General features: G+C 40.7%; 3 protein-coding genes across 4 annotated transcripts; all 3 read left to right on the top strand.

Annotated features, from left to right (window-relative positions):
* The first annotated feature begins 217 nt into the window (after positions 1-217).
* Positions 218-13,184, top strand: sh3bgrl (SH3 domain binding glutamate-rich protein like). Its single transcript, XM_020629753.3, has 4 exons — positions 218-465; positions 8,642-8,827; positions 11,730-11,810; positions 12,164-13,184. Exons 1-4 carry the CDS (start codon positions 421-423, stop codon positions 12,197-12,199), a joined length of 348 nt encoding a protein of 115 aa, XP_020485409.3. The 5' UTR covers positions 218-420; the 3' UTR covers positions 12,200-13,184.
* A 2,570-nt stretch (positions 13,185-15,754) lies between these two features.
* si:dkey-237j10.2 (uncharacterized protein LOC568721 homolog) lies at positions 15,755-17,340 on the top strand. The gene is made up of 2 exons (XM_020629742.3): positions 15,755-16,041; positions 16,228-17,340. Exons 1-2 carry the CDS (start codon positions 15,873-15,875, stop codon positions 16,914-16,916), a joined length of 858 nt encoding a protein of 285 aa, XP_020485398.1. The 5' UTR covers positions 15,755-15,872; the 3' UTR covers positions 16,917-17,340.
* Positions 17,341-20,822: 3,482 nt separating this feature from the next.
* LOC109981092 (sodium/hydrogen exchanger 2) lies at positions 20,823-27,659 on the top strand. 2 transcript variants are annotated; one of them, XM_065959015.1, is made up of 13 exons: positions 20,823-21,096; positions 21,440-21,662; positions 23,193-23,433; positions 23,524-23,774; positions 23,872-24,089; positions 24,173-24,369; positions 24,456-24,545; positions 25,322-25,392; positions 25,604-25,738; positions 26,073-26,169; positions 26,286-26,393; positions 26,864-26,927; positions 27,459-27,659. In XM_065959015.1, exons 1-13 carry the CDS (start codon positions 20,856-20,858, stop codon positions 27,644-27,646), a joined length of 2,124 nt encoding a protein of 707 aa, XP_065815087.1. In that variant the 5' UTR covers positions 20,823-20,855; the 3' UTR covers positions 27,647-27,659. The 2 variants fall into 2 exon arrangements, with proteins under 2 accessions (XP_065815087.1, XP_065815086.1); XM_065959014.1 differs by having other exon boundaries at positions 20,824-21,096; positions 26,283-26,393.
* Positions 27,660-27,737: the final 78 nt, after the last annotated feature.

The raw sequence follows: 27,737 nt of genomic DNA, 5'->3' as shown, positions 1-27,737 counted from the left end.
GGCCAATGTCTGGTCCCACACAAAGGGGACACTGCTGAAATATTCAGACATATCACCCTATCTTCTTGCCATCACGATAGGCCCATTGCCTCCCTATGCGCGCACGTAGAGAGAGAGAGAGAGAGAGAGAGAGAGAGAGAGAGAGAGGGAGAGAGAGAGAGGGAGAGAAAGACTAGAAGGGGCGGGGTGCAGGGTAGAGGCGGAGGAGGAATGCAAAGCTTCATCCAGTGCAGAGAACTGGAGCATTTGCGTAGACAGTCTGCGCTGCCTCTAACGGACACACGGCGATTTCAACCGGTGAAGTTTGTTGTTATTGCTTTTTCGTCCCGCTCCCGATCAATCCGCCTGCAAAGCGTCAACAAGGAGTAAGGACGACCAACCACTGCCTGCCAGACTTGTGTCATCATCAGGGATTTAAGCATGGTGATCAAAGTGTACATAGCATCGTCCTCTGGATCTACTTCGGTAAGAGAGTAAATCATCAAATTGTTCTTTCTAAGGCGATGTGAGGTTTTAGCTGGATTGCATGTGCAGCATCCAGTGCTTGTTTGGCTGAACTTTTTTTGAACTCACTTATTACTGATGTCCACACGGCTGTCATCCTCAGTCTGAAGTGGTCTGACTCATCAGTAAGCATGCTGCTCTGCCCTCCCCAAGACTTCTTTGGACACAGATAGGGACTCAGTGTATTTAGCTCTCCCTCTCTTTGCTGTCTTTAACTGCAAACAGAGAAGGAGGCAGAGAGTAAGTGTGAGGGTTGGTGGTTAGTGAGTAGGGCACACATCTCTCTAGCTGTGGTTTATTGTCACAGACAGTGTTTCCTAAAGTGACAGCTTGGTGCTTTTGCAGCTGAAATAAGGCTGAGAAACCGGAAATGTATGCAGCAAAAATCGATGAAAGTTCCTCAAGTGTTCTGTTGTGTCACCTGATACCAGGGCTGGGTGGTTTGCAATAGTTTGATCTTGCACTAGAAAAGTAGAGTCTTGAGTGTTGCCTTCACTGTCCTGTAGCTCAGAGGACCTTGAGCTACACTTTTTCAGACTTCTTTCAGAGTGGAGAGGAATGATGGTGATGCAATTCTCCAGGGCCCTCTATTAGACCTGCAGCTGTAGCTCAGTACACTTAGGTTCTGTTTAGGACTTGTTGGAGGTCTGTGTTTGTAGGAACATACAACTTTATGCAACTAAAGTGCACTGACACTGGAATTTTTATGATGAAATGTTCATTGTTCAGAGATACTTTGGATTCTCAACATTCTTAAACAAGAAATGCAAAATATTTATTTTCACTCAGGGAGTCCCAAATGTGAAAGTTTGAAAGTAAAGGCATAGCAATTGAAACCAGTAAATCTTTTCTCAGAGTTGAACAACTCATAATTTCTTCTTATTTATTATTATTAGATATTAAGTTCATTTGAAAGGTGTGTGATAAATCGATTCAAAAGTGTCAAGATTCACATCGGTACTCTGAGAAATGAATCGCAATAATATGGTGAGCGTCAGTAGCTACAGAGCAAGATTTTCAAATTGAGGACGCACTACCGTCTTTTAAATCGGAGGTGTGGAAGCATTTTGGCTTCCCCAAGACAGACAATGAAAGAGGTGAGATGATTACAGACGAGACAACAACTGTGTGCAGATATTGTAAGAAGACAGAGAACTACACAAATAACACAACCGACATGATGCAGCATTTAATCGCCCCTTGTTGCGAGAAAAAAAAAAAACATCGCTGGTCAAACCACGCTGACAAGTGGGTTTGCAGCACCTAAAGGAATCTTTCTCAGTCAAAATGTGTCTACAGTCTCATTTTGTAAATTAAATCGTGAGAGTAGCTTATCGTGAATCATATCGTGGGTTGAGTGAATCGTTACATATATTCAGTAGCAATGTTAGCATGCATTCTAATTGGGTCCCTCTTCCTGGGCTCATCACCACCAGATCCACACTCCCAAATGCAGGACACAGGCGTGTACTTTTACTGCTTGTACCTAAACTGTAAGCTACCTTAGAATATTACACTTAAAAAGCTGATACTTAAGAAAGCTAGCTCAAGCTAACCAGTGAAAGCCATCCCATGGTTGACCCTCGTTTTGGAACGAGTTGGACAGTTGGACAGCACGAGTATCTTTATCACCTTCATGGTAAATGACATTTGAGAAAGCTCAGCAGTGATCCTACAGGACAGGAGCGACCTGTAAAGACAGAGCAGTCTAAGCTTTAGAGCAAATGATGCCATCACTTTGCTGGATCCTGTCTGGGAAAATGCATTACTTCTCATTGATCTGCCTCTAGTAGAGTCTGCCAGAACAAGTGGACACACTTATGTCCTCTTAAATGCTGCACTCACAGTCATAGATTATTATTATTATTATTTTTAACAATTATCTGTATTCTATTTTTTTCTGAAATTAAAAGTTTAATTCTACATTATAGTGTTCTTAATGCCTCCTTTATCTTCCACTCCACTGTGATCACTAATTTGTGTTTTTTAGATTAAGATATAAGAAATGTCTTCCCATTGTAAAGTGTATACAGCCTCAAGGACTCAATGTTTAATTGGCATAGTGTTCATGTTAGAATCTGTAATGTTCAACATAAATAGGAGCAGTAAAAGACATTCAGAGTGGTGAAAAGCTGCACAGTGACAAGGTGTAGTAGTTACCCTCTGTCTTACAGCTTACAGTTTGATTGCATCAGTGACTACCAAACAATGTGATTGCATTCCCCTATCCAGCAGCGTCTGCTTCCCCTCTAATCACATCAGTTCACTGAGAGACAAAAACTGGGGCGACAAGTAGGAGAACTCAGAGCATTGCTCCACTTAACCAGACGATAATATGTTGTAAAGGCATACCGTTCTGTTCTATTTGCACATATTCTGCTTTTAATGTGAATTCATTTGATGGTCAGTCTGATTTAGATGACAGAAAGATGTAAGCAACTCCCACAGTACGGCTTGTAAACATCGTCAGAAGCATTTTTTAGGTTTAATGGACTCTAAGTCTTTACTATCTGATACAAAGCAACCACACCTCATATTCAAAAAGATGCGTGTACATGGAAGTTGAAGAGAAGTAAAGTATGATAATGACAGACAATGAACACATGAGGGGAGTTGTGTTAACACAAAGGTTCCTTCTTTTTTTCCCATTTGCATGGACAGTGAATAGATTAGGTTGAGTGTGCCCAAAGGCTCTTTCTCCACAAGTGCACTTAATGTACCCTGAACAAATGTCATCTTTGTATAACTTTGTAACTGTAGTTTGAAGAGGAATACATAATCTAAAACCCTCACATATTATCATCGTGCTGAACCTGAACCTTTGTCACATAAAAAGATAATTTCTTAAAAAGATTGTTTCCAGTCTGCTCCATAGCTTATGGTCCCCTAAGCAAAGCACTGATTGCTAGTTTAGCCACTCGCCGACCCCTGACCTGTGCTGGTCTCTTGTGGAGGCTGGTATATCTCCTAAATGACTGAGAGGTGACATCATTGTATTTGCAGCCAGTAATGAGAAGCAGAGTGTTTGAGTCACCTGAAGAAATGGTGTTGTGACTCGCTGTTAATCCTCCAGAGAGCCTATAGTGTTACCAGCAGCGGCTTTGTAAAGATTAGGTCATGCCATTTACCTACCGCATGCTAACCTTAGCTGTGATGCTACCTTTGTGTGGTGTTTGCACACATGTTAGAAAGTATATGCTTATAGTACCTGGTACCTAAAGGTTACCATGAGGCCATGTTTGACTAACAAACTAGTGTTTTCTTTTAACATCACACGTGTGAATGTACACATACACCTGTAGTAGGGCATCTACACTCCTGGGCATGAGGCCAGCGTGAAAGTAGCTTATGTCTGTGCAAAGAGCCCAAACATTGGCCAGAACCGAGACACATTTACTACCTCCTTCCCCTTGAAACACTACAGCCTCACTATTGTTTGAAGTTTCTCATTTCCTCATTGCCACAGTAAATGTTCTAAGAATCAGTGATAACGTTGCAAATTCTCTTTTAGTGTGTACAGTAAACAGATAGTGTTTCAAAAAGTCATCGGTTCTCTGCTTCAGACTTATAGCTCTTCTTCAACTGCAGATTAAACTTTAGGGTCCAAAGGTCAGACTGTCTGTTACGCACTGCTACACTCGGTCACTTTGTGTGTCACATAGATTACATTATTGGTGTTTCTGCAGTTGTTTTTTTTTTCCACCTTTGGGCAGCAGTGTGGGAACCCAGCCAGAGTATTACTGTAAGGCTCTTTGGTAACAATGTTGTAATGCTGACTGATCTCAGGATTGGGTGGAGGCCACTGGTGCTGCTAAAATTCCTGAGTGGCATATTTTAATGCAAAAACCAACTTGGTTTGATCAAGACAAAATCGTCATTCCTTACAAACACAAAGGGGGAAAGGATTAACTGATGTTTCAGATTGGTGGATTTATTTCATTCAGATGTTGGACTGAGCATTACAAACATCATTTAGTCTTTCATGTAAGAAGAATTTTGGACAAATTCTATTCAAACTAATTTTCCTTTGAAGAATTGAAAACAAAATGATCCCAACCCCATGTCCACTAACCGGTCTATGCCGTATTGATCTACCCCTGTGTTGTTGATACAGTGCATCCAATCAATTCCTTCTGCCATTGCCGGGCAAGTTCCACCCTTTTTTTCAGGGATTGATCTGGTCTGGATTTGGTCTCGTTGCTCTGACACAGCTCTCACATGATGATGATGTGGAATGTAAACTAAAGAGCATAGGTTTCAAATTCCTTATTTCCTTTCTTTGGTTTCCCTTGGAGTCATTAAAACGATAAGTGCAATAATAAATATGATTTACTGTAACAATCCCTGATTGTTTATATGTTATGATCCCATAGTTTTATTAATAAATACTTTGGTAATCATCTTTCCTACTGTAGTGGCCACACTGCATCGTCTTATGATTGTTGCAGTTCTTCCATGGGCATGTACGTGGACTATCATTGTAATGTGATAACATTAGAGCTAGGTCAGTGCTGATAAATTATCATTATAAAGTGAAAACATGTAAGTCAAATCGTACTTGTTTAATGTCGTCTCTGTATTGGCAACATTTAATTATTCGTATTCATTACACAACACTAACCCTGAATTTCTAAACCACATCTTCTACTGCACAGAAGATTGTTGGTCAAACTAGGCCTGAAAGCATGCTGGCTTAAATATTGCATAAAATAAATTTGACATACTTTCTAATACTACATTAGACATATTTCATTTAGAAATATTTTAATCTGCTCAAGATTCTACAGCCATGCTTAAAGAACTGTACTGTTGGTATTTAGCATAAAATTAACCATTTTTACCAGTTTAGCATGCTAACATGTGCTAGTTAGCAATGCTCACAAAGTACAGGTCTGATGATCATTAGTGATCAAGTTGTGTAGCTTGTGTGCAAGCTGTTGGTCGTCTTTCCCTTGGAAGGTCGGGGGTTTGATTCCCAGTTCCTGAAGCCACGTGTTGAGATGTTCTTGGGCTAGACAATTAACCCCAAATTACCCCTGCTTCTGCGTCAGCATGTGAATGTGTGCAAATGGAGAAGTGTGACCTGCGGTGTAACAATTGCTTAGAGTAGTTTAAAATCTAAGAAAGAACTATGCAAGCTCAAATCCATCAAAGTCTATTTAGGTTCTAATCCAATATGTTGTCAAAAAAAAAATTGCTAAAGTTATTATAATCCATCTCTTAAAGAAAAGATAAATGTCTGGTCCGTATTTGATGGTTATAAATCACATTTTGAAACATTTGTTCCAAAGACAGAAATGTCAACTTGACTGTGGAGGTAAAGGAAATGTAATTCAGTGTACCACAAATACAGTATGTCTGCTTCAAATGGTAAATGGACTTCAGCTTGTATTGAGCTTTTCTAGTCTTCTGACTATAAAGCGCTGAAAAGGTAGGCGTCCCACTTACCCCTATTCACTCACCGGTGGCAGTTGCTGCTATGTAATGTGTCCATCAGTATTAAATTATCAATTCATATAAATTCACGTGCTGCTAATGTAGCAGCAGGAGCACTAGTGGTGACGAAGACCGCCTATGGAGCTGGACACGTCGCAAAAACGAGGGCGCCGATCACTCACTGTTGGTCCAACTAGGACAGACTCACAATGATCTCCTTAGTGGGTCAGGGCCTTAAGTGTCTTGCCCAAGGACCACACATCGACATGTGGCTGCAGGAGCTGGGCATCGAACAGCCGACCATCCGATTTAGAGAGGATGGAATCACTGAGCCACAGCCGCCTCTTTATGGAAGTGCCAGAGGAAAAGTCTTGGAAGCACCAAAACCACAAGATACATCATCAGTGGACCATCAATGTCAGACCTACATTTCAAGGCTGTACACTTTATTTGATATTTAAACCTGGACTACAGAGGAGGATCATCTGTCGTTCAAATACTGCTATAGAGCCATGCAGCTAGTATGAGTAAAACCAATCAAGAGCTACTGCCTGATCTATAGACAAATCAAACACAGACACAACACCTGAACTGCTTTTGCATTTTGTTAAGCTCAGTGTCGGTATATATTTGCAAACCAAGACAAGCTATTTAGGTATGTTACGAGGGAGCAGGAGATGAAAACTTGAGACCCAATAGTCCTGTTCATTGACTGTCTGCATACCAGACACTGGTTCATCACTCTCACTTGTGTCTTTCTCGTCGGAGTTGAGGAGAGATTTCATAACATTCCAGGGAGATATACTGTAGATACGGGAATTATTCAAGGCAAGAGAAGGCTAGTTGTTTATTACCCCACCCAGAGCCAGGAACTGAGTTTCTTTTCACCAGGCGCTCCACTCAAGACACTAAGGAGCAATGCAAACGGCTGAACGGACCAAAACAGGGATTTCTCACTGTGCAATTAGAGTAAGAGGCAGATGGCTAGTGGCCAGTTTGACCTACAAATTAATTTTGCTTGGCAGCACTAAAACACAAGCTTGCTGGGGGATTGTGGAGTGAACCAATCGGAATTAGAAAAGAGGAGAAAGTGAATGGTTGTGTTTAAGTAAGAGTGTACGAGTAACTTTTTTTTTTTATGGGTGCACCATTAAGTGCCAGGACTGGGAGTCAAACCTGCGACCAGTGCGATGAGGATTGCAGCCTCTGTTAGTGAGGCGCCTGCTCTACCAACTGAGTTTAAGCAGCACCCTGTAACAGTACCATCTTAATACTTAGAGTCAGACTGTGCAGTTCCATCAGACAGAAGATTGTCTTTGTTTATTGACAGAGTGATTGAGGTTCCTTCGTCGTCCACTCTGTTGTTTTGTCCTGTGCTGGTTTCCAGAGCAGGCAGAGCTGTCTATAGGACTTTGAGCTCTGGATTGCGACTAAAGATTCAAATGGCAAGACGGTTGGTCAGCCGGCATTGTCAGCTCCCTCATTTCCATGCGCCGGTGTTGATTTTGAATTTGGCTGTGAAATAATCCACCTGTCTCATCTGAGTGCCAACATGCTGGGAGGAGCCATTTCACAGAGATGTGTCTGAACGGACAGGAAGACAAAAGCATGAATTATCATTCATAGCGCCATGTAATGACCTCACCATGTAGTGTATAGGGCTTACTGTGATTTTTAGGTGTGTGTATGTGCAGCTGAGGCTGGATGTGTGTGTCTCCTTCAGCAGGCCTTATTTGGCTTGTGTTTGACCAGTTACCTCCTCTCAAGTCCCAGAGGAGCTCTTGTTTCCGTCTGGCCTTGTACGGCCATCCTGCCTCTTACACACACCCGCTGAGACCTCATTGGACCACAATTTATTACTGTAAATCATACACACAGACACACACACACTAATATAAGCTGAAGCATATCTAGACTATTCCATCCATTCTGGAGGCTCTTTATTATGTTCTTGTGAGAGTTTGTGGGACAATATGTTCCAGTGTACTGTAACGCCTGACACTTTTTCCTGTTGGGTTGTAGAGTTGGTTATTTGCATCCTCAAAAGAGGAACGTCTGTAGTTTTGCATGAAGCAGAAAGGTCTAATTTAGAAGTGTCAGAGGTGAGACAGCTGTTAGACGTAATGTGCTAATACAACGCACTCGCCTCTGTGAAAACGGGTGCCTCTCAAAATCAATCACATCTGCTTAAAAACCATACAAATTGAGAAAGACAGCAAATAATTTTTTTGTGGGAGGTATGCTCGCTTACTTGTAAAAAGCACACAGGCTTGGACAATTACTACTATTTAAAATGCTTTCAAAATCCCTGTTTTAAACACTAATGTGACATTTCTTGTCAAAATTCAAGAAGGGTGATGATAGTCCAGACTTCAGAGGTGCCGACGTCATCACTATCTAGAGCTTTAATGAAGATGAAACACAATCTGTCCCTGCTCAGCCTTGCTGGAGTTCACTCTTGTCAATACTCGTGTATCACTTCATTCAGTTGTCACCAAATGAGCGGTAACTTAGTAACAGCGCAGCCAGGGATCTGTAAAGTGTAATTTCTCACAGCGAAGAAGTGTCATCATTTCTGCAGCAGACTGGTGGCAGTATGTTGAACTGAGGCCCTTCTGTTTGCTCATAAGTTTGAAGTTACCACAAGTCAAACTGACAACTTCCCCTCTATCACCCTCCTCCCCCTCCCTCCCTCATGCAGATTAAAAAGCAGCAGCAGGATGTGATGGGCTTCCTGGCGGCCAATAAGATCGAATTCGAGGAGTGTGACATCGCAGCCAACGAGGACAACAGGAAGTGGATGAGAGAGAATGTTCCGGAGGAGTCTCGGCCGACTACGGGGAACCCGCTCCCCCCACAGATATTTAATGAAAGCCAATATTGTGGGGTGAGGAACACGTGAACACACATCTTCTTAATGATTAACACAGTATTGTTCATAAAATTAAAGCAATACTCTGATAAGTCATACCTGCCCGATGTTGTTCCTTACACACACATCAAGCATGATGAGTTTCAGACATTTTTAGACAAAATACATTTTTAACTTAACTTATACATCACTGTGGGTACTCTGTGTGTGTAGCATATCTCTTGACTCAGTTTTACCAAAGCAATTAGCTAAAAATTTCACTTAGTTTATTTTACCTCATTGTTTTTTTTCACAGTGCAATATTGAAGTTTAAGCTCTCACAAGTCTTGTCATCTGTATGCACCTGTGCAGCATCCGTGTGTAGACAGAGTTAGCACAAATGAGTGAACATACAGTAGTTCATCACTTAGCAGGTAAAGAGCAAGTTTTAAATGTCAGGCATTGGTGGAGATGTAAACTGAGCTTACAGGCATGAGGTTAAAGGACTTTTATTGAACATACGGACAGCAGAATGTAAATGTTGCTCTGTGTCTGCTGTTTTGCTTTTAAACAGAAAGTTTGCTCGTACAGTAGGGAAGGCACCAACCGTCAATGCTAGCTTGCTCTGCTTCCCCTAGTGGTGAAATAAAAATGATGACAGCTTTACATTTCGCATTTGAGACACAAATGCATTCCTTAGCATTCAGAAAAATATCTCATGCATTTTATTGAATATGAGATGTAAAACCAGACATGTAAGAAGAAGATGAAACCAGGAGCTAGTAAACTTAGCATAGCCTGGACACACAGGAACACATCATGCCTGGTTTTATTCAACGGTTAAAAAAAATCAGCTAAAGCTCAATTATAGCTTATCTGTACTAATCCATGACTATGTGTCTAAAAAGCGACAGAACAAAGAACGTAAATCATAGATTCCCCCCCCTCCCCCCCAGTTCATGTACGGATTATACAAATATCCATCCATTAATATCTATCCGGCTTATCTCTATGGGGGATGGAGCAGAAGGAGCTGCTGTTATTGGGTGAGAGGCGCAGTACATCCTTGAACAGGTGGCCTGTCAATCACAGAGCCAGTGCTACACAGTTTTAGCAGACCCCTTTGTCCAAAGTCACAGTACATTTGAGAGAAAGCACAACACAAGAAAGCATCTGGACCAGTGGTACTCAGCCAAAACATATTTCTGCAAGAGCCACAATCAAAAAAACTCTTTCTTTCCTGAAATATGTGTGGGAAACACAGTGACATGACATGCAAATAATAATTTCTGCTGACAGTGTTTCTCTTTTTTAAATAATTACTTTGGATTTTTTTTCTCCAAGTAGGACCTAAAAGAGCCACAACTAGTCCCAGATGAGCCACATGTGGCTCGAGAGCCTCGGGTTGAGTATCACTGATCTAGACAGTAGAAAACAATGTGAGTTAGTGCCAACATACCAACTCCACCCTGTCCAGCCAGGGATTCGAACCAAGAACCTACCTGCTATGATCAAGTCAAGTCAAGAAAACTTTATTGTCATTCATCCCAGACGAGGTACACAGCTGAACAAAATGTGGTTTCTCACAGAACAGGTACTAAGAAACAAAGAAAACGTAGAACAAGACTGTGAGGCAGGTGTGCTGCTGTTGGCTAGGATTTGAATGCAAATGAAAGCTCAATAATAGGAAGTGACGGCCCTTACAACAGCACGCCTGTGCAGCCCATTAAACAAACATATCATTTATAAATATGTGAGCTTTAGAGGTGCTAGTTGGCAGATACTCTAACCTTTGGACAGAGTCAAGCTAGCTTTTTCTCCTGCTCCCAGTACTTATTAGATCAAGTTAACCGTCACTTTGCTCCAGTTTAATATCGAACAGGCAGACATACTGGCATTGATCTTCTCCTCAGACTTTGCAGAAAGTTAAGGTTTATCTCAAAATATAAACCTATTCCTTTAAACATCATGTAGGAATATATACTCTGCAGCAGGGATGGGCAACTTTTATCACAGCAAGGGCCACATTTATTTAATTCTCACTGCCTGGGGGCCAAATTGTAGTACACAAGAACGATAACAGTCAATTTTATCTCAAACATATACCAGTGATTAAATATTATTATGGACATATTTCTGGTTTTCATGATTTCATGGCAGATTTTGTCAGGTTTTCTTTATGTTTCCAATTAACTGATATGTAAAAATTGACCTGAGGACCAAGTTGAGGGTTGATGGGGGCTGCATGTGGCCCCCGGGCCGCCAGTTGCCCACCCCTGCTCTACAGAATAGAGCAATCTGAAGAATTTAAAAAAAAAAAAGAAAATTATATGAAAAAATCAGAAAATTTCCCAGCGTGCAGTGGGCACAGGTTGTAGTACTTTCTCCTTGCTGCAGCCTCAGATATACTCTACCACTTACTTCCATTAGAAAGACAGAAGGGTCTTTAGGCTGGGTCCACTGAGGCATCACGCTGTGCGTCCAGTAGATGCCTGGGAGAGAAGTTGCACATTTTGGAAGGGCTTGTATTGAAAGTGACAGACAAAGAGAGAATAACATTTCCCAGGATACTTGCAGCTGTGTGTGGGAGAAAAGGAGTGAAAACAAAGGAATGAGAAGGAGCATGGGATCAACGACAGAGAGAGAGAGAGAAGTTAACAGGAATGAATGAATGTTTTAGCTTGTTTACTTTTGGCGACATTCTCATAGACAATACCCTCCTATCAGATTGACTACCGAGGCCTGTCCTTTGACAAATAACAAAACAGTGACAAAGGCTGTGTCCCACAAAGAGTTCTGCTTCAGTGCTGCTCACATTGTCGCCCTCAGGCGCTGATCCACAGCCTGAGTGATTTACATGCTCGTTCCTTGGGTTGGAGCAGCTGATCCTCTGGTGGGTTTTCCTCTCAAACTTTCTCTGTGTTTTCCTCTCTCTCAGAACTATGAGGCCTTCTTCGATGCCAGAGAGGACAATGCCGTGTATGCATTTCTGGGTCTGACTGCTCCCCCGGGCTCAAAGGTAATCTCATGAACGCAAACACACACACTGGTGTCTGTCCTTTCTTTGAACTGCATTCCTCAAGCAGCTTTTGTGCCTAAATATATATTTATCCTCACGGTGTGATTTCATACAGAAAACACACATATTACATAACACATGTGTTGATGATATCCAAACACCCAAGCCGGCCTCTTCTGCTCTCTCGTGCAAATGTGTGCCTCCCCTCTGCCACAACAGGAACTGCAGGAAGGTGTGCCAGTTACCATAGAAACAGAGGGGTTTTCCTGTGTGCTGTGGCAGGGGATACACAAACCAATATCGTCCATTTTAATATAACACGCTGTCTTCCTTTTGTCTCTGTCTCTCTCCAGGAGGCCGAGGCTCTAGCAAAGAAAGCACAGCAGTAGCAGCTTTACATCGTTTCTACCTGATCCCTAAGGCCTAGACCTGGACCCAGACTAACCTGGAACTGATCCAGGAAAAAAAAAAGAAGAAGCAACATTTCACTCAGCTTATAAATATGTGGATGTTTTTTTTTTAATTTACTTTTCCAGTATGTTTTTTTTATTTTTTATTAATTTGTGTTAAAGCTGTGCCTTGCCAGATGTTGTGAATGGAGGTGCTTCAGCAGAGCATTATGGGTAACTTTTAAACTGCTCTGCTTTCTCCTATTAACCTCAGCCTGCCAGTCCTATTGGCCTAATGAAATGTCAATCAACCGTGAGCATCATTGTGTAGCCTCCTCCATCAGACAAAACTAAATATACACACACTGAAAATTGTTACCCAGATTCAGGATTTGGCCGACAGATTGGCGACTTTGTTCCTCATCATCACATTGCTTGAATCCATTAGGATTAATTCGTACTAGTGTTCGAATCCTGGAAACATTAAGTTCCATGTTGTGCTCCTGCCAGTCATGTTATCGCCAAAACTGCAGCACCTTGTTTGAAAGTTCACTTTTACAATTCCATTCTCTTTGTTTTTATTTACTTTGTAATGTCTTAATGCTGTTTTAATGGCAATCTTTTTATACAAAATGTTAAGAAATTATAGTACAAGCCAAAATGACAAGTCTGAAAACATGTGAGATGATGAAACACTTTGGTTTTTTTTTGGTTCTTGCATTTGTTTATAGGCGAGAGTGACGTCTGTTTTAGCTCAAAGCACCTTGTTTCACATTGTGTTGGTAACTCCTGTCTTACTTACATTGATACCTTCCCTTAAATAGAATTTAAAGAAAAGACTGCAATCCTCGCTCTCAGTGCACTGTGTTGGTTGTCATGAAGTAAGTTTCAATGACAGAGTCAAACTAAATTGGACTGAAATCTGCCTTCTCATGATATACTGTGTTTTTTTTAATGCACAATAAACGATATAAACTTTACAGAATCTGACTCATTTTTCATTGAACATTGAACTCATGAGTGGGTTTTTTCTGTTTCACATACTCTGGTTTACACTCTGTCATTGAGAGATATGCTCCTCACACACACATAGGCCATGAAATGTGGACATGCATAAGTGGAGAGATGTCAGAAAATGCTACGCAGGGAGCTCAAGGGCACCTTGACAGTACTCAGGAAGTGCCCTGGCACCTCTCCATCTACCAGACCAATGTTCATATTTCGGTCCGTGATGGGACTTGAGCGAGCGATCCTCCAGTTCCCAACCCAAGTCCCTACAGGCTGAGCTACTTCAGTCCCCCTTAATCCATTTAAAGATAGGAATGTTGTGAAAATGAGAGTAGGATATATATTCAAGACATCACTTCTTTTTAAGTTAGTCATTTCTTATTTGCTATATTCTAAAGATATACTCAAGCACATCATCAGACCATTTGGAATTTTTCTCAACATAGTTGAAAAGCAACTTAAGGTAGTATTTTTTTCAGGTAGTTTGTAGTCCATATTTTATACTTTTATTGCACCACAATTCAGAATTGTATATTTAACTCCATTTCATTAATGGGTCAGTTCAACCTACTCTCAAGATTTACATAAAACACAATAATCACAAAATCAACATCAGAGAACAAGATCACAATACAAAGAGTACTGTCTCAGTGGAGTCACAGCAGTTTCCATCCAGCAGCTTTACCACTGAGGATTTGTAGATGTGGAAATGACATTTAACTAAAACATTTTCATGTTAGCATCGCTCTCTGCACTTTTTTAATTACTGACGACCAAAAAGGTTGTTGTTTTTGTATGAGCTTTTTCTTCTTTTTTCAATTCAATAAGCTTTATTGGCATGAATCTAAGAATGACGATACTACCAAAACATCATACATCAACCCATTATAATGATACAGTAATGATAGTAATAATTAATTCTGTCACAGTTTGAGTTTTAAAAAGAGATAGAGGACCCAAATGCAGTCTAAAAAAAGTATTTCATTAAAGATGAAAGAGGCAAAACAAGCCTGGGTCTGTTGAAGGTGGCCATGCTGTTGGCAACTAAGGCAGGGGGACCATACATCCCGATTTGACCGGGACCATCCTGTTTTCAAGCTCTGTGACCCAAATCCCCAAAAATAACTATAAAACACCAATCTGTCACAGTTTTGAACATTGCCTGTCCCAGTGTTAACCAACCAAAACAATACACCATGTATAACACCAATATGGCTGTAAATGTCAAACTATGCTGTTGCCAAGGCTGTTGCTATTTTAACCAATAGAAAAAACATGACTAATCAAAAAACATAACTAATGGACCACGAGTCAAAGTTCAACACCAATTTGACTGTACATGTGTCAGTCAATCTCGGGGTTACGACTTTTGCTTCGCTAGCATAATTTACCTAACAGGACCTGCAGCGTAACAACAGGAAGGCTAGCTGTCATGCAAAAAAGGAAAGTCAGTGTTTTCAACAGATTCCTTCGAAAAGAGTACCAGCCAATGAACATGCTGCGTTTTGCACACACTGCAAGTGTACATATTCAGTCGCCCACGTTGGAAATGACGACATACAAACCATATTAAAATGAGCAAACACTGTGCTTACAGGCTGGAAGTAACAAGGTTGAGACCTACTTCAGTGAGGCATACGCTGCTGACAACCAACTTAAATAAGCTGTTCAGGAGGACACCTTTACCACGTTGTACGACCAGTGCAGGTCACTGATCTGTGGATCGATACACGTGGGTTTGCAGAAGAATTCAAGTGTCCCGATTTAGAGGTTTGAATATAAGGTCACCCTAGGGCCATAGGGTAGGTTATGTGACATATCTATAGGTCATACGCCAGGGGCAATATTGAGATGAAGGATGTTTTCACTTATCTTTTTATGAGGGTACAAGTACCTTGTGTTTATTTCAAATTCATCATGTTAACTATCAACACAAATCCGACTGCAGAAAAGCATTCTGCATGTGCTTTGTTTTTTTAGAAATTGAATTGTCTTTTTGACAATCGATTGTTGTGGGCGTCTTATTTATCCTGTGCACCTGCACACGTCACAATTGTACAAGCCTGACTAGTTAGTTTTGATGTAAGTCGTATTTGTTGCAGGTTGTGGTCTCACAAGTTGAAGCTGGTTCAAGCCAGGCCAACTCAAGTAAGGGATCGAAAAAGTTAAATGAAAAGTCCAACTCAAAATCAAGCAAACAAGAGGAAAATCAACTGGGAAGCCACAAGGTAAAAATCCACAAAACAAAAGACTTACTGGTAAAACAGAGTAGATTGATTGACTGATTAATTATTTCACTGCACTAGAGAAACAGAAAAATTCTGATCCTCAAGGTAACACATTTAGTTTCTCAGCTTGTGATGCATTTATCAGTCATTCAATCTTTATTTGTATAACATCTTGAGAGACTTTACAAACAGAGCAGGTAAAATAGCAACAGATTATTCTTACTGTTCTCTTTTCTCTGAACAGGGATTCTCAGAAAATATCAATAAAGGAAGTGTGTCTGTTGGGGGGGAGGGGCCAGTTCTCAGATGCAGAAATGAAACCGGCCAGCAAAACTTTATTTTTACATGCATGCACTCAGTGCCATTTTGCTTTCAGACAGACAATCAAACAGCTTAACGTTGGGTCAAAGAAGGAGAAAAGAAGAACAAAGTGCACCATGTTAGGTGAAGGTTTTCTCAGAGCTCTGCATTTCAGAGAGGAGAGAAAGTTCGACTCAGCCCCCAAGGTGAAGAGATCCCAGACACAAAACCATTTAACGGATCCATCGAGCTGCACCCTCTCAGAGTCAAGCTTGACAGACCAGCAGGCTGAGTCGACTGAAGCAGGTAAACCTTATTTAATGTTATCTAAAACAGTGCCAGGTTAAGATCTCTGCACCAGGTGTCATATTATAAACCATAACTTAACAAAGTGAACATCCCTCACTTCCCCTTTTATCAAAATGATATTTTTACTGCGACAACAAAGCAAATGAAATTGAAAGTATCTCCATTTCTTTCTTTTTTTTTCAGGTCTTAACCAGGAGCAACCAGATTTTAACCAATTCCAGAGTCTAAAAGTGATACCTCAAGGTCTTTTAGGCCTCTCAATCCCTGGCTCTTCACCTTTCCCTGCGCCAAACCCTGACTTCATAGTTTGCTTAGATGATTGTAGCCTCCTTGAACAATATCCGGACCTGCAGGTGGCTGACTCGGGCCGCATCTCAAACAGCCAACTGAGAGCCGTCATCACCCAAGATTATGTGTCTGATGTCTCAAATCAGCCAGAATGGGCAGCCAAACAGGAGGCCCAAGGGCCTGTGACATCCATACCAGACCAGGGTTATCTGGTTATGGGGGACAGTGTGAACATCAGCTTGGATCTGTCGGGATCCGCATTGGAGCCCATGTCTAACTCAGTGCTGAATGGATTGCTGGACAAACAGCTGGAGGAGGTGTACATGCAGCATTTGACTGACAACTTGGCTCGATGTAACTCCCACCTTGGGAACAGCCTCCTACACGGCCTGGTGCCTCCGCCGCAGCCCAGCAGCCAGCGGCAGGGGCCTGACTCACTGGAGGTCACTCTGGAAAGAGGATCTGGTAGAGACAGCGACAGGAAAATCAGTTATCTGAGCACCCAGAACTTAATGCCCTGCTCGTCCAACTTCAGCTCCCCTGTGCTGAGGATTTCAGAGCCTGACAATACTTATCTGCAGTAAGTGCAGTCGTGCAAACATCCTTAAAGAATCGTTAGAGTGATTTTTTTAATGCTTCTTTTTCTTTCATTTCAAATATACCAACATTAAGACATGTTGTCGTAAACAATTCAGTGATCCAGTGCATGCCTATATTTATGATTTCATAATGCCTTTCTTACTCTGATTAAAATGTGCCTTATATTTACCTGCTCATATCTGCCACCTGCTGTAAGATTGTGGTACTACAACAACCTAAATAGAACTGACATACATCAGAACATTTTATAATAACATTATAAGTGGGAGAGTGCAAGCTATGTATTACACTGAAGCAAACTGTGATTCAATGTAAGCTGTGACTGCACATTGAAGCTGCCTTGTAAGAAACATGAAAAAGAATCCACCTGTTTTTCATCAAGTAAAATAAAGAAGTTTCCAAAGTGTATATTTGAAATCTTTATTTGAGTGTTAATTGTTAAAGTAAGTCTGATAATCAATGTTTGACAAGAGAAGGACATTAAAATTATTTTTGTTGTTCTTGCTAAATGATGGTGTGCTGAAGGAATAGGAAGAACTATGTATCCCAGATTCTACTTGTACTGATGGTAAAAAGGCTTTCCTGTTGCCCAACAAAGCACAGAGGCAAGACTTTCAAAAAATAGAGAGGTCAGTTAAGATCCCTCAGACTGGATGAGATTAAATGTTTTGGGATTTAATATCTGGATGCATACACTTGACATGTAGAACCAAGTTGAGGAATCTTGAGCTTTGGCCTTTAAAAAAAAAAAGTGCCACTCAAAAAGATCTATCTTTGAATGTTGAACCCAATATAACTCTCATAATAACACATTGTTCAAGAAATATATACAAATTTTGCCAGAGGGACTGGCAAGCAACCCATTTCTATACCTATCAAAACATTTTTACTTAAATAGACCATTTAAAACCAAATACTATGATAAAAATTAAAATTAGGGGCAAATAATGAGACAAAGACAGTCAACCATGTTTGTACATGAGAAGTAAATGACAAATGGACCTGAGCTTATATAGCACTTTTCTAGTCTTCTGACTACTCAAAGCGTGTTTACACCACAAGTCATATCCACATTCACACACTGATGGTAGAGGCTGCTCTGTAATGTCTCCATCAGAAGTAACTAATTCCATTCATACGCCGCAGACATAGCAGTGGGAGCAACTTGGTGTTAAGTGTCTTGCCCAAGGACACATCGGACATGTGGGTGCAGCAGCTGGGGATTGAACCTCTGACCTTCCTGCTGAGAGACTACTCTACCATCTGAGCCACAGCCGCACACAGAAGTTCATTACATTCTCAGGTATGAGTAGGACAGCACAATGTTGATTCTATTTAGGGTGCTTAGTTGTACTTAAAGTGACCTAGTCAAGATTCCCAGGTGTCCACGTCACAAAATGTGAATGGTAGAGATAATAAAGCATTAAAAACAAACTGAAACTACAAAATATAAACTCGCTCAGGGCATGATACATTCCTGTTCATGGTTTTCTTTAATGCTGTGCACCACAGTGTGGCAGGCTCCACATTTGCACCATGTTGACTATTTGACAGGCTAAAGAGTCATCACACAACGAGGTCCAGCAAAACAAAGCAATAGTCTGACAATTTGTGATGCATTATGCTTGTTTGAGGTTGATTTGTGAGGGGATGGCAAATACACACAAACAGGCTCCTTACATCAATAATAATGATGATCCTTGAACATGCACTAAATCTTTTTTTAAAAACTGAATCTGTTTCCTTAATCCATTCAAAAAGATAGATAGATATTACCACAGGTTTGAGAGTGTCTTGTCAGTCTTTGTTACTTGCAGCGTCTTTCCAGAGATCAAACTGTTTTTAAAGCAAACTGATACAAAAATCGTCCTGACAAAACAGGAAGGAATATGTGAGTTAAGAGTTGTTGACAGTGCACACCACAAAGAAGAAAGTTCACAGCTGGACTGTACAGAATGAAACTGACATATGTTGAGTCTGCCCTCTCATAATAGTGAGCACAGTGCAACACTGACATGCCAGCACTCATACAAAAAGACAGAACAAAGACTCAAGACAAACTAATGATTCTTAAAATTTTAGACCCATCTGAAAATTGCCTTTTATTTTCAAACATTTTGAGAAATTGGTTTTAAAACAACTCTTAGAAGTCCAAAATAACAACAGTTTTGAGACATTTCTTATTGTTTGCGAAATCTGGTTTCCACAAACAACATCTCAGTTAAGGACAACTAATCATTTATTATTGGCTACTGACTCTGGTCACGTCTGGTGCTGCTTGACCTTAGCCTGGCTTTTGACACCAATAATCATGTGACTTCAATGAGTAGACTACAGGATTAGGTATGCATTTCTGGTACAGACCTGAACTGGTTTTCCTTCTATCTTTTAAACAAACAATGTCTGGTCGATTCTTTCATCTCTACTACTGCATAGACATCATGTAGTGTACCACAGGGCTCAATTCTTGGTCCACTTCTTTTTTCCCTGTACATACCCCTATAAGGTCAAATCATCGGTCATCATAACGTTTCATATTATAGTTAAGGTGATAACAAGTAACTGATTCTATCTTTCTTTCATCAACTTAGTAACATCTCAAAGATCAGAGGTCAATTTTCTCTTATAACAACACAGAAACAATTTTTAAATAGAAAATTGTAAGTTTCTGCTTTGAAAAACGAATGTATAATTGACATATGTATAAAAACCATCCGTGAATACAGACATCTTACCCTTACATCCATCCAGTCTGTTGTTGACCCACCTCTGGAACATCACAGGCCCCCCAGTTGATCCATGAGCTGTTGTCTTATCCAGCAAACAGTCCATTTAGTGTCAGACTGCAACACGTCAGTTGAGACCCAGGAATCGACATGTTCTAAGAAACCTTTTGTGACTTTGAACCCCATCCGTCATCCTTCTCTCTAAATCTGCCCTCCCTCAGATTTCTTTTTACAAACTCAGAATAGTATTGTTTTCCTCTCACACAATTTTAGAGTTATATAATACTATAGAATTAACTATTACCACTTCTACTTTGTGTTTGTATAGATGGACACACATGAGGATTTATGGAAAGATAAAAAGGTTGTAAACACTGCTTTTAAATAAACAGGGGCTGAAAAAAACAATCTTGATCTTGGCCTCGCTGATGGGAATGTGAGAACCTCCAGTGTGCAGGTCCATGCACAGGTGTAACAGTTCAAAATGCAAAGGGCTAGTAATAAAAAAGTTAAAATAAATATATATACATTAATAAATGTGGGTCGAGAAAACCATAAAGATGTGTATTTCTGTATCTATTTCATCATCCATTGTAAAAATAACATTTTGAGTCCTTCAAAGAATATAACTTATTTATCTTCTTTTTTTTGTATGGGTTTTCAACGTTAAACTTAGTAGAGTTTATTACTTAATAAATCATCAATCAACTAAGTTATTAAGTGGGAATCTGGGGTTTTCATTTGAACCATTTTATTGTAACATTTTTTACTTTGACTCGGTATGAACTTTAAGCTCTGAAAATTACATTTAAACAACTTAGAAAATGAATTTGAATATGTAACATACAATAATAACTTATTTAGGGAGTTGCCATGAACTCAAACATGTGTGTGTTTGTGTGTGTGTTATGCTGAGTGGCTGGTTGAATATCAGTGCTAGGTCAGGGATTCCTGTGCACATTAGTGGCTGCAGGAGTTTTTTGGTCAGGTTGTTTTTAGTGTGTGTGTGTGTGTGTGTGTGGTGTGTGTGTGTGTGTGTGTCTGTGTGCGCGCGTGCGTGTGTGTGTGTGTGTGTGTGTGTGTGTGTCTGTGTGTGTGCTGCCAGCCCACCCCCTTTCTCTAAAACCCCTGTCCTATTCTCTCTCTCTCTCTCTCTCTCTCTCTCTCTCTCTCCTGTTCTCCCAGCATGGCTGCCAGATGGCTGCTATATGGACTCTCTCTTTCTACCTAGTCTGGCCTGCATGTTTGGCCCTGACCCCCCCTGCTGAGCTCCCTCATCCCCACAACCTGCCCCCTGAGCTGGGCTTGAACAGAAGTGATGGCAGCCTGTCTGTGGATCTGCCGCTGGCTCTGAGGGTTTTCAGCGTGGACTATCACCATGTGCAGGCTCCCTTTGAGATTGTGCTGTGGATCATGCTGGCCTCACTGGCCAAGCTGGGTAAGCTTTATTTGTCCTGATCACACATGAAAAGCCAACTTAAAATCATTTTATTATGGAGGTTTCAAATCAGAAGTTAACAAAAAAAGTCTTTATCACATATTTTATCAGTAACGTAATCTATTTGGTTTTGGAAATCATTTAAATTTCTGGATTCTGTTTTTAAAAACATTCCAGTTTAATACCCATTTATCCTTATAAAGGTAACACAATATATTTAGAATAGATGAAGAGAATATTTAACTATATCCTTGTCTGTGTAGCTGTATCAATAGAGAAAACAATCCTGAAGTTCAAAAAGTAAAATCTTTGTCTATCCTTCTCTTGTGTGTCTGACCTCCAGGTTTCCACTGGTCAGGTCGAGTCCCAGCTGTCGTCCCAGAGAGCTGTCTCCTCATCATGGTGGGCCTCCTGGTTGGAGGGGTGATCTACGGTGTCCGCCACTCAGCTCCTCCGACTCTCAGCGCTGATGCTTTCTTCCTCTTTCTGCTCCCGCCAATCGTCTTGGATGCAGGATACTTCTTACCAGGGAGGCTGTTTTTTGAAAACCTTGGCACCATACTCTGGTTGGTGTTCAATCAATGATTCAACTTTAATAAATGTGTTCATGCTTGAGCTCGTCTGTTGCAAAAAATGTTGGTTAGAGATTTGGGTTTTTGTTTCAATGTTAGATTAGTCAAGGTCAAGATTAAATTCCTGGCTTGGTTTTCAAATAGTCTATTCTAATATAAAAACCTTAAAAGCATAAACGCACAACGTAGCTCACATTTTCAACCCAACTTCAAGACAATTGATGAAACCTTGAAATAGTCAATCAGGAATATTTTGGACGAAACACAAATATTAAAGTAAAAATAACAAAATGAATGTATTATGGTTTTTATAGCCATGTTAGCAGCTCGGCTCAAGGGATGGCATGTTCCACTGCTTTGGTCAAGACTGAGATTTCTCAACAACCACTAAATGAATTGCCATGAAATGTTTTGCTTTGATAATCTGGCGCTCCATCATGCTGTTGCCAGGTCTAATGTGTCCAATATTTGATTAATGACCCGATGTTTTAGAAACTAGTGTAATACCTAACGATATATGCCTTTGTATATCGCTTATAAGTAAATGTTAGCACACTACCAGACTACTCAGAGGGTTACCATGGTTAAAGAACGTGTTAGTATCAGCATATTAACTTGTTATTGTCACTGGATCAGCTTTATGCTAACATACAGTTAGTGGAAAGTGAAAGTGGCCTGAAGAACCTGCAGAAAATCATCAGCAGTAACCCTCCCCTCTATGGAGTGTTTGTTCATTTTTATTTCCCACATCTCCATACACAATCATTGGTTTAGCCTCACTACTCTCATCAACAATATTTCCATACAACTGTTATTAGTCAAAAGCTCTGAAATATTTTCTCTACACAATTGCAAAGAAGCAAATAGCAGACGGCAGACAACATTTTCTACCTGATGTTGAACTCTTTTTAGCATTTACATTCAGTGGAGAGCAGAGAACCAAAAGGAGAGTAAAGACTGTGTTGGACTAACATTCATCAGGTATCCAGATGCTAAGTGGATGCTGATGTTTTTTTTTTACTGTTTCATACCTGCTGAATGCATTAACCAAGAACTGTTTAGTAATATGTATGCCATATAAACAAATGCATTAATGTATCAGCTTTGTTTTTAAAGCTAACTGTTCTTAATAAGTAACCAATCAGCAGGTTTCAGCAGAAATCCAAGAATGATATCCAAAACATCTTGCTTCAAATGGTTTATGTATTCTTCCTTGTTATCTTAAATGGTAAATGGACTTGAGCTTGTATAGCACTTTTCTGGTCTTATGACTACTCAAAGTGCTTTTACACCGCATGTCACACCTACACATTAACACATTCACACACTGATGGTAGCAGTTTCTATGTAAAGTGACCATCAGATGTAATTTGGGGTTAAGTGACATCAGACATATGGCAGCAGGAGCTGGGGAACGAAAGTCCGACTCTACCAACTGAGCCACAGCCTCCTCATCTTAACATTTATCATTAACTTGTCAAGTTGTCTTTAAAACTCTGCTGCCTCTGTTTTACACTTCTCCAGGTATGCAGTATTGGGAACCTTGTGGAACGTTCTGGGCATCGGCCTGTCACTGTACGGTGTGTGTCTTCTGGCCCCGGACTCTCTGGGAGATTTGTCTCTGCTTCACTGCCTGCTGTTCGGCTCGCTGATCGCTGCCGTCGATCCCGTGGCCGTGCTGTCTGTATTCCAGGAGATGCACGTGAATGATCAGCTTCATATCCTGGTGTTTGGAGAGTCTCTGCTCAATGACGCCGTTACCGTGGTGAGAAGAGTGAGGTCACCATGCTGTCATAAAAAAGAAAAACTAAATAAACAATGATATTCTGTACATAATACGTTCTCTTTCTTTCAGGTGCTCTACAAGTTGTTTGAGTCGTTTCTCCGTCTGCCCTCAGTGTCAGGGCTGGATGTGTTCCTAGGGGGGTGTAGGGTGGTGGTGGTGGGCCTGGGTGGCCTGTTTGTGGGCCTCTTCTTTGGCCTGGTGGCAGCCCTCACCTCACGGTTCACCTCCAGAGCCCAAGTCATCGCCCCGCTCTTTGTCTTCCTCTACTCTTACCTGTCCTACCTGACCTCAGAGATGCTGCACCTTTCTGGTATCATGGCGTAAGCACTGGTTATTATATACCTAATATCTTTTCCTAATGTTAAGCCCAGCAACATCTGATGCTGTTTATATTTTTCTTCTTTCATCTTTTTGCAGCATTGTGACTTGTGCTGTGACCATGAAGCAGTATGTGGAGGCTAACGTGTCCGAGCGCAGCAACACCAGCATCCAGTACTTTCTGAAGATGTGGAGCAGCGTGAGTGAAACCCTGATCTTCATCTTCCTGGGCGTTTCCACGATACAGGACGTCCACATGTGGAGCTGGCCCTTTGTGTGCTCCACTCTGTTGCTCTGCCTCGTCTGGAGGGCCTCAGGTATACGCTCGCAAGATCTCCCACCAATGTACCAGAGATGGCTTGGAGTTTGATTAAAATAATGACATTGTCTTCCTCTGAAGGGGTTCTCCTGCTCACTGCTGTGGTTAACAAGCTGCGGAGAAACACGGTGACCTTTCGAGATCAGTTCATCATTGCCTATGGAGGCCTGAGAGGGGCAATCTGTTTCTCTCTCGTCTTCCTGATTGACGACTTCCCAAAGAAACGACTCTTCATTACAACCACCATCGTTGTCATCCTCTTCACTGTCTTTGTACAGGTGAGTATTTAACATACATTTTAAACTCTTATAGTTTTCTTCACTGAGTTATTGTTAGTTTGTTGAGTTTGATTGTTTGACTTCAGGGGATGACCATTAAGCCTCTTGTAGAGCTACTGGATGTGAAGAGGAAGAAGAGAGCTCTGCCCACTGTCAGTGAGGAGATCCACAGCAGGGTGAGAGGTCAAGATTCTCTTTATTATCAAGGTGCGAGAGACCAATTTGTTTTGCAGTCAGCAATAAAATATATACTACCAGTAATCAGCATACAACATAGGAATGGACAATAAATAAATAAATATATACATAGGATTACACTATAAGGAGGCGCTAGGCCTGCATTGTGGTCTTTAAGGAGTACATTATTATTATTAGGACATGGTTTATTCCAGGTGTAGTTTGTCATCGTATCACTATCAATGTCTTTTTTAACACAATATCCATTGAGGTGAAACACGGTACACCACATCTGTTTGTGACATATACTTTGAATTACAATCTAATTTAAAAGTGCTCATCATGCTGTTTCACATTGTGTGTGTATGTGTCAAAATAATTTCCTAAAAGCATTACACACTAGAGTATAACAAGGGGTCTTCAAATGTACCCTTTACATATTCTCTATTCTCCACTTGATGTTTGTTTCAGAGTTAACGAGTACAATATGTTCTCCTCCATGAGAACAAACATGCAATATTAATTAGCTTATTTGTGTTCCTGTAAAATATATGAAATGGTCACCTTGCTCTGTAGCCTCCGTGAGTGAACAACAATCATTTCTACATTTGTGACTTCTTCTTTAATCCAACATGAAAGGTTTTCTCCTTTTTGTTGAATGTGCAGCATGGTCAAGAACAAACGACATGCTACACATTTAAAATAATTTTTAGAAAGGCTTTGATTTGAATTGACAAATGTATCAATTGTATACTCACATTGTGTTTCCCTTTAGCTCATTGATCACCTGCTGGCAGGGATAGAGGATGTGGTTGGCTACTGGGGTCAGCACTACTGGAAAGATAAGTAAGTTTTTCATTTTTTTACCTTTAACTTATCTTCTGCCCTCAGGTTTCTACCTATAAAAATGGGACCTAGAATCTCCAGTAGATGGCAGCAAATACCACATTCAGAAAATCTCTTGTCCACAGTTGAGACTCCTAACTGGCTACTGTAGTGTATCTGATTTGTGTGTTTTTGTGTGTGTGTTTGTGATGCATGTGTGTTTTTATTTGAGGTTTGAGCAGTTCAACAGGAAGTACCTCCGTCGTTTCCTAATCCGTGAGGATAATCAAGCTAGCTCCAGCATCCTCAGAGTTTACCAGGAGCTGGAGAGAAGGGAGCAGAGAGGGGACGAGGAGGCACCGTCAATGTGAGAACATGATTTCTTCTTAAAGCGCTCAGGGTCCAGAATTTAATGAAGGAAAGTCATATGATCACAGTCGTTCTCTTTGACGATTCAAATCCATATAAAAATAATTTTCCATTAATGCTGGACTCTGATTCAACACAACACGTTTGTGAGGGTGCTTTCAATCATTTTTGCATCTATTTGCAAGTAAGAACCTGCAAAATGTTTGCCTTCTAATGTCACAGGTGTCTTTATACTCAACATTTAAAAAATAAGGCTTTTGAAAATTGATATGTGGCAGTCTTCAGGAAACCATTTTTTGCTGAGTGTGCATATATATTTACCCCCTTCTTAGAGTGGACCCTCGCTCCCACAGCCGCCCCCTCTTACCAGAGGAGATGGACAGCATCAGACGTATTCTCTCCAGAAACCTTCAAAACTTCAACAACAAGGTAAACTTCACAGCTTTGGTTTTCATTTTGTTTTCTTAAGGAACGACTGAACATGCTCAACAGTCATGTACTTTCTCTCTTCTTCTTTGGGCTCATGTGTGTTGTCACTCCAGCAGACGCCAGCGTACAGCAGACACACTTTGCACCAGGACGCTAACAGGGACAGAGTGAGGAAGTCTCTCCACAGACACCAGAGTCTGGGAGAGAGATACACCTTCACACAGGTGCTATAAGTAAACTCACAACTATACATGTGCCTATCATTATATTCCTGATTTGATTCACTTATTGTATCAAATAAAAAAAGATTAACATAGAGGATTATGTTTTAGAGGCTTTAGCTAAAAAATGTGATGATCTATTTCCATCCTTGGGGCAAATAAGCAACCTTAAATATATTCTGTAAGAATTTTGTGATGTCCTTTCAGCTTATTTCTATGCCTTATATTCATCACAGCACTCAATGAAAAGTAAGATATGTTTGTGACAGAATTTGAGTGTCACTCTTGAAAAAGTAAGATGATTTTTGTGTCAAGAAGATAGAAAGTATCCATGCATTTAATACTCAATTTATTGATCCAATTGATTTAATTGAAATGACTTCTGACAGGATGTAAAGTCTTCTCACTTTCACTCACACAGTGTTCATTCTCCACTCTGTGATATGTTTTAATGTGTGCTTTTATTGTGACAGGTGGAGGAGGCAGAGTTCAGTGGCTCGCATAGAGCAAGAAAGGGGCTCAGCAGGTCTCACACAGGTGAAGTTACTGTTAATTAAAATCCAGAAAAACATAAATTACACAAAATATGTAGATTCACCATCTGTTTTCTAACTTCTATCACAGACAAAGCACCCAAAGAAGCATTCATGTTGTGATGTTGTGGTTCTTTTTTCTAAGAAACTGTTGTGAAAACAGAAAATCCCTCATAACAGGCTGGAGTATGGAACTAGACAATAAGTGATTCAAGCAATTTTTTACACAATTTAAATTCTGCTCTCCACTTCTGTATCGTCTTTCAACCTCTGTGTCCTTGCAAAGTGCAGGTGAAAACAAAGACATATGTCCCCAGGATAACAAAGTTTTGTTGTGTTGTTGTTGTTGTTGTTGTCGTCAAAGTGTTGATGTTGATGAACGCTGGTTGGGGGCCCCCTGTGACATTTTGCCCAGGGCCCCCAGAGAATCTAGAGTCGCCACTGCAGGTTGTCCGTTGTCTCCCTCTACTGTCTGATCTGTGACCATGACAGCTTAGGTTTGACTACCCTGACTTAGCTGCTCTTCTCTTGGCAGTGTGCTCCATTAGCCCGCTGGCTGTCCTCCAGGAACCATCAGTCCCAGCAGCTTCAGCTCGAACAACTATTCTAACATCTTCTCCTGCTGCCAGGGAGGAGCAGAGCGCTGCACAACACCAAACATCTGTGGGGGGAGCTACTAAAAAACAACTTAGCTTTGTTTTGGAGAACGAGAAGCAGCAATGAGTAGAACCTTGGGGGGAAAAAAAAGAAGTTATTCAGAGAGTTTTGTAATTTCAGGCTCTATAAAGTGATGCCCTGTATTTATTAGCTATAG

This window comes from Labrus bergylta, chromosome 9, assembly GCF_963930695.1.
Source record: "Labrus bergylta chromosome 9, fLabBer1.1, whole genome shotgun sequence".
NCBI lineage: Eukaryota > Metazoa > Chordata > Actinopteri > Labriformes > Labridae > Labrus > Labrus bergylta.
Note: the sequence above shows the minus strand (reverse complement) of the source record. Positions and strands in the feature narration are given on the sequence as shown.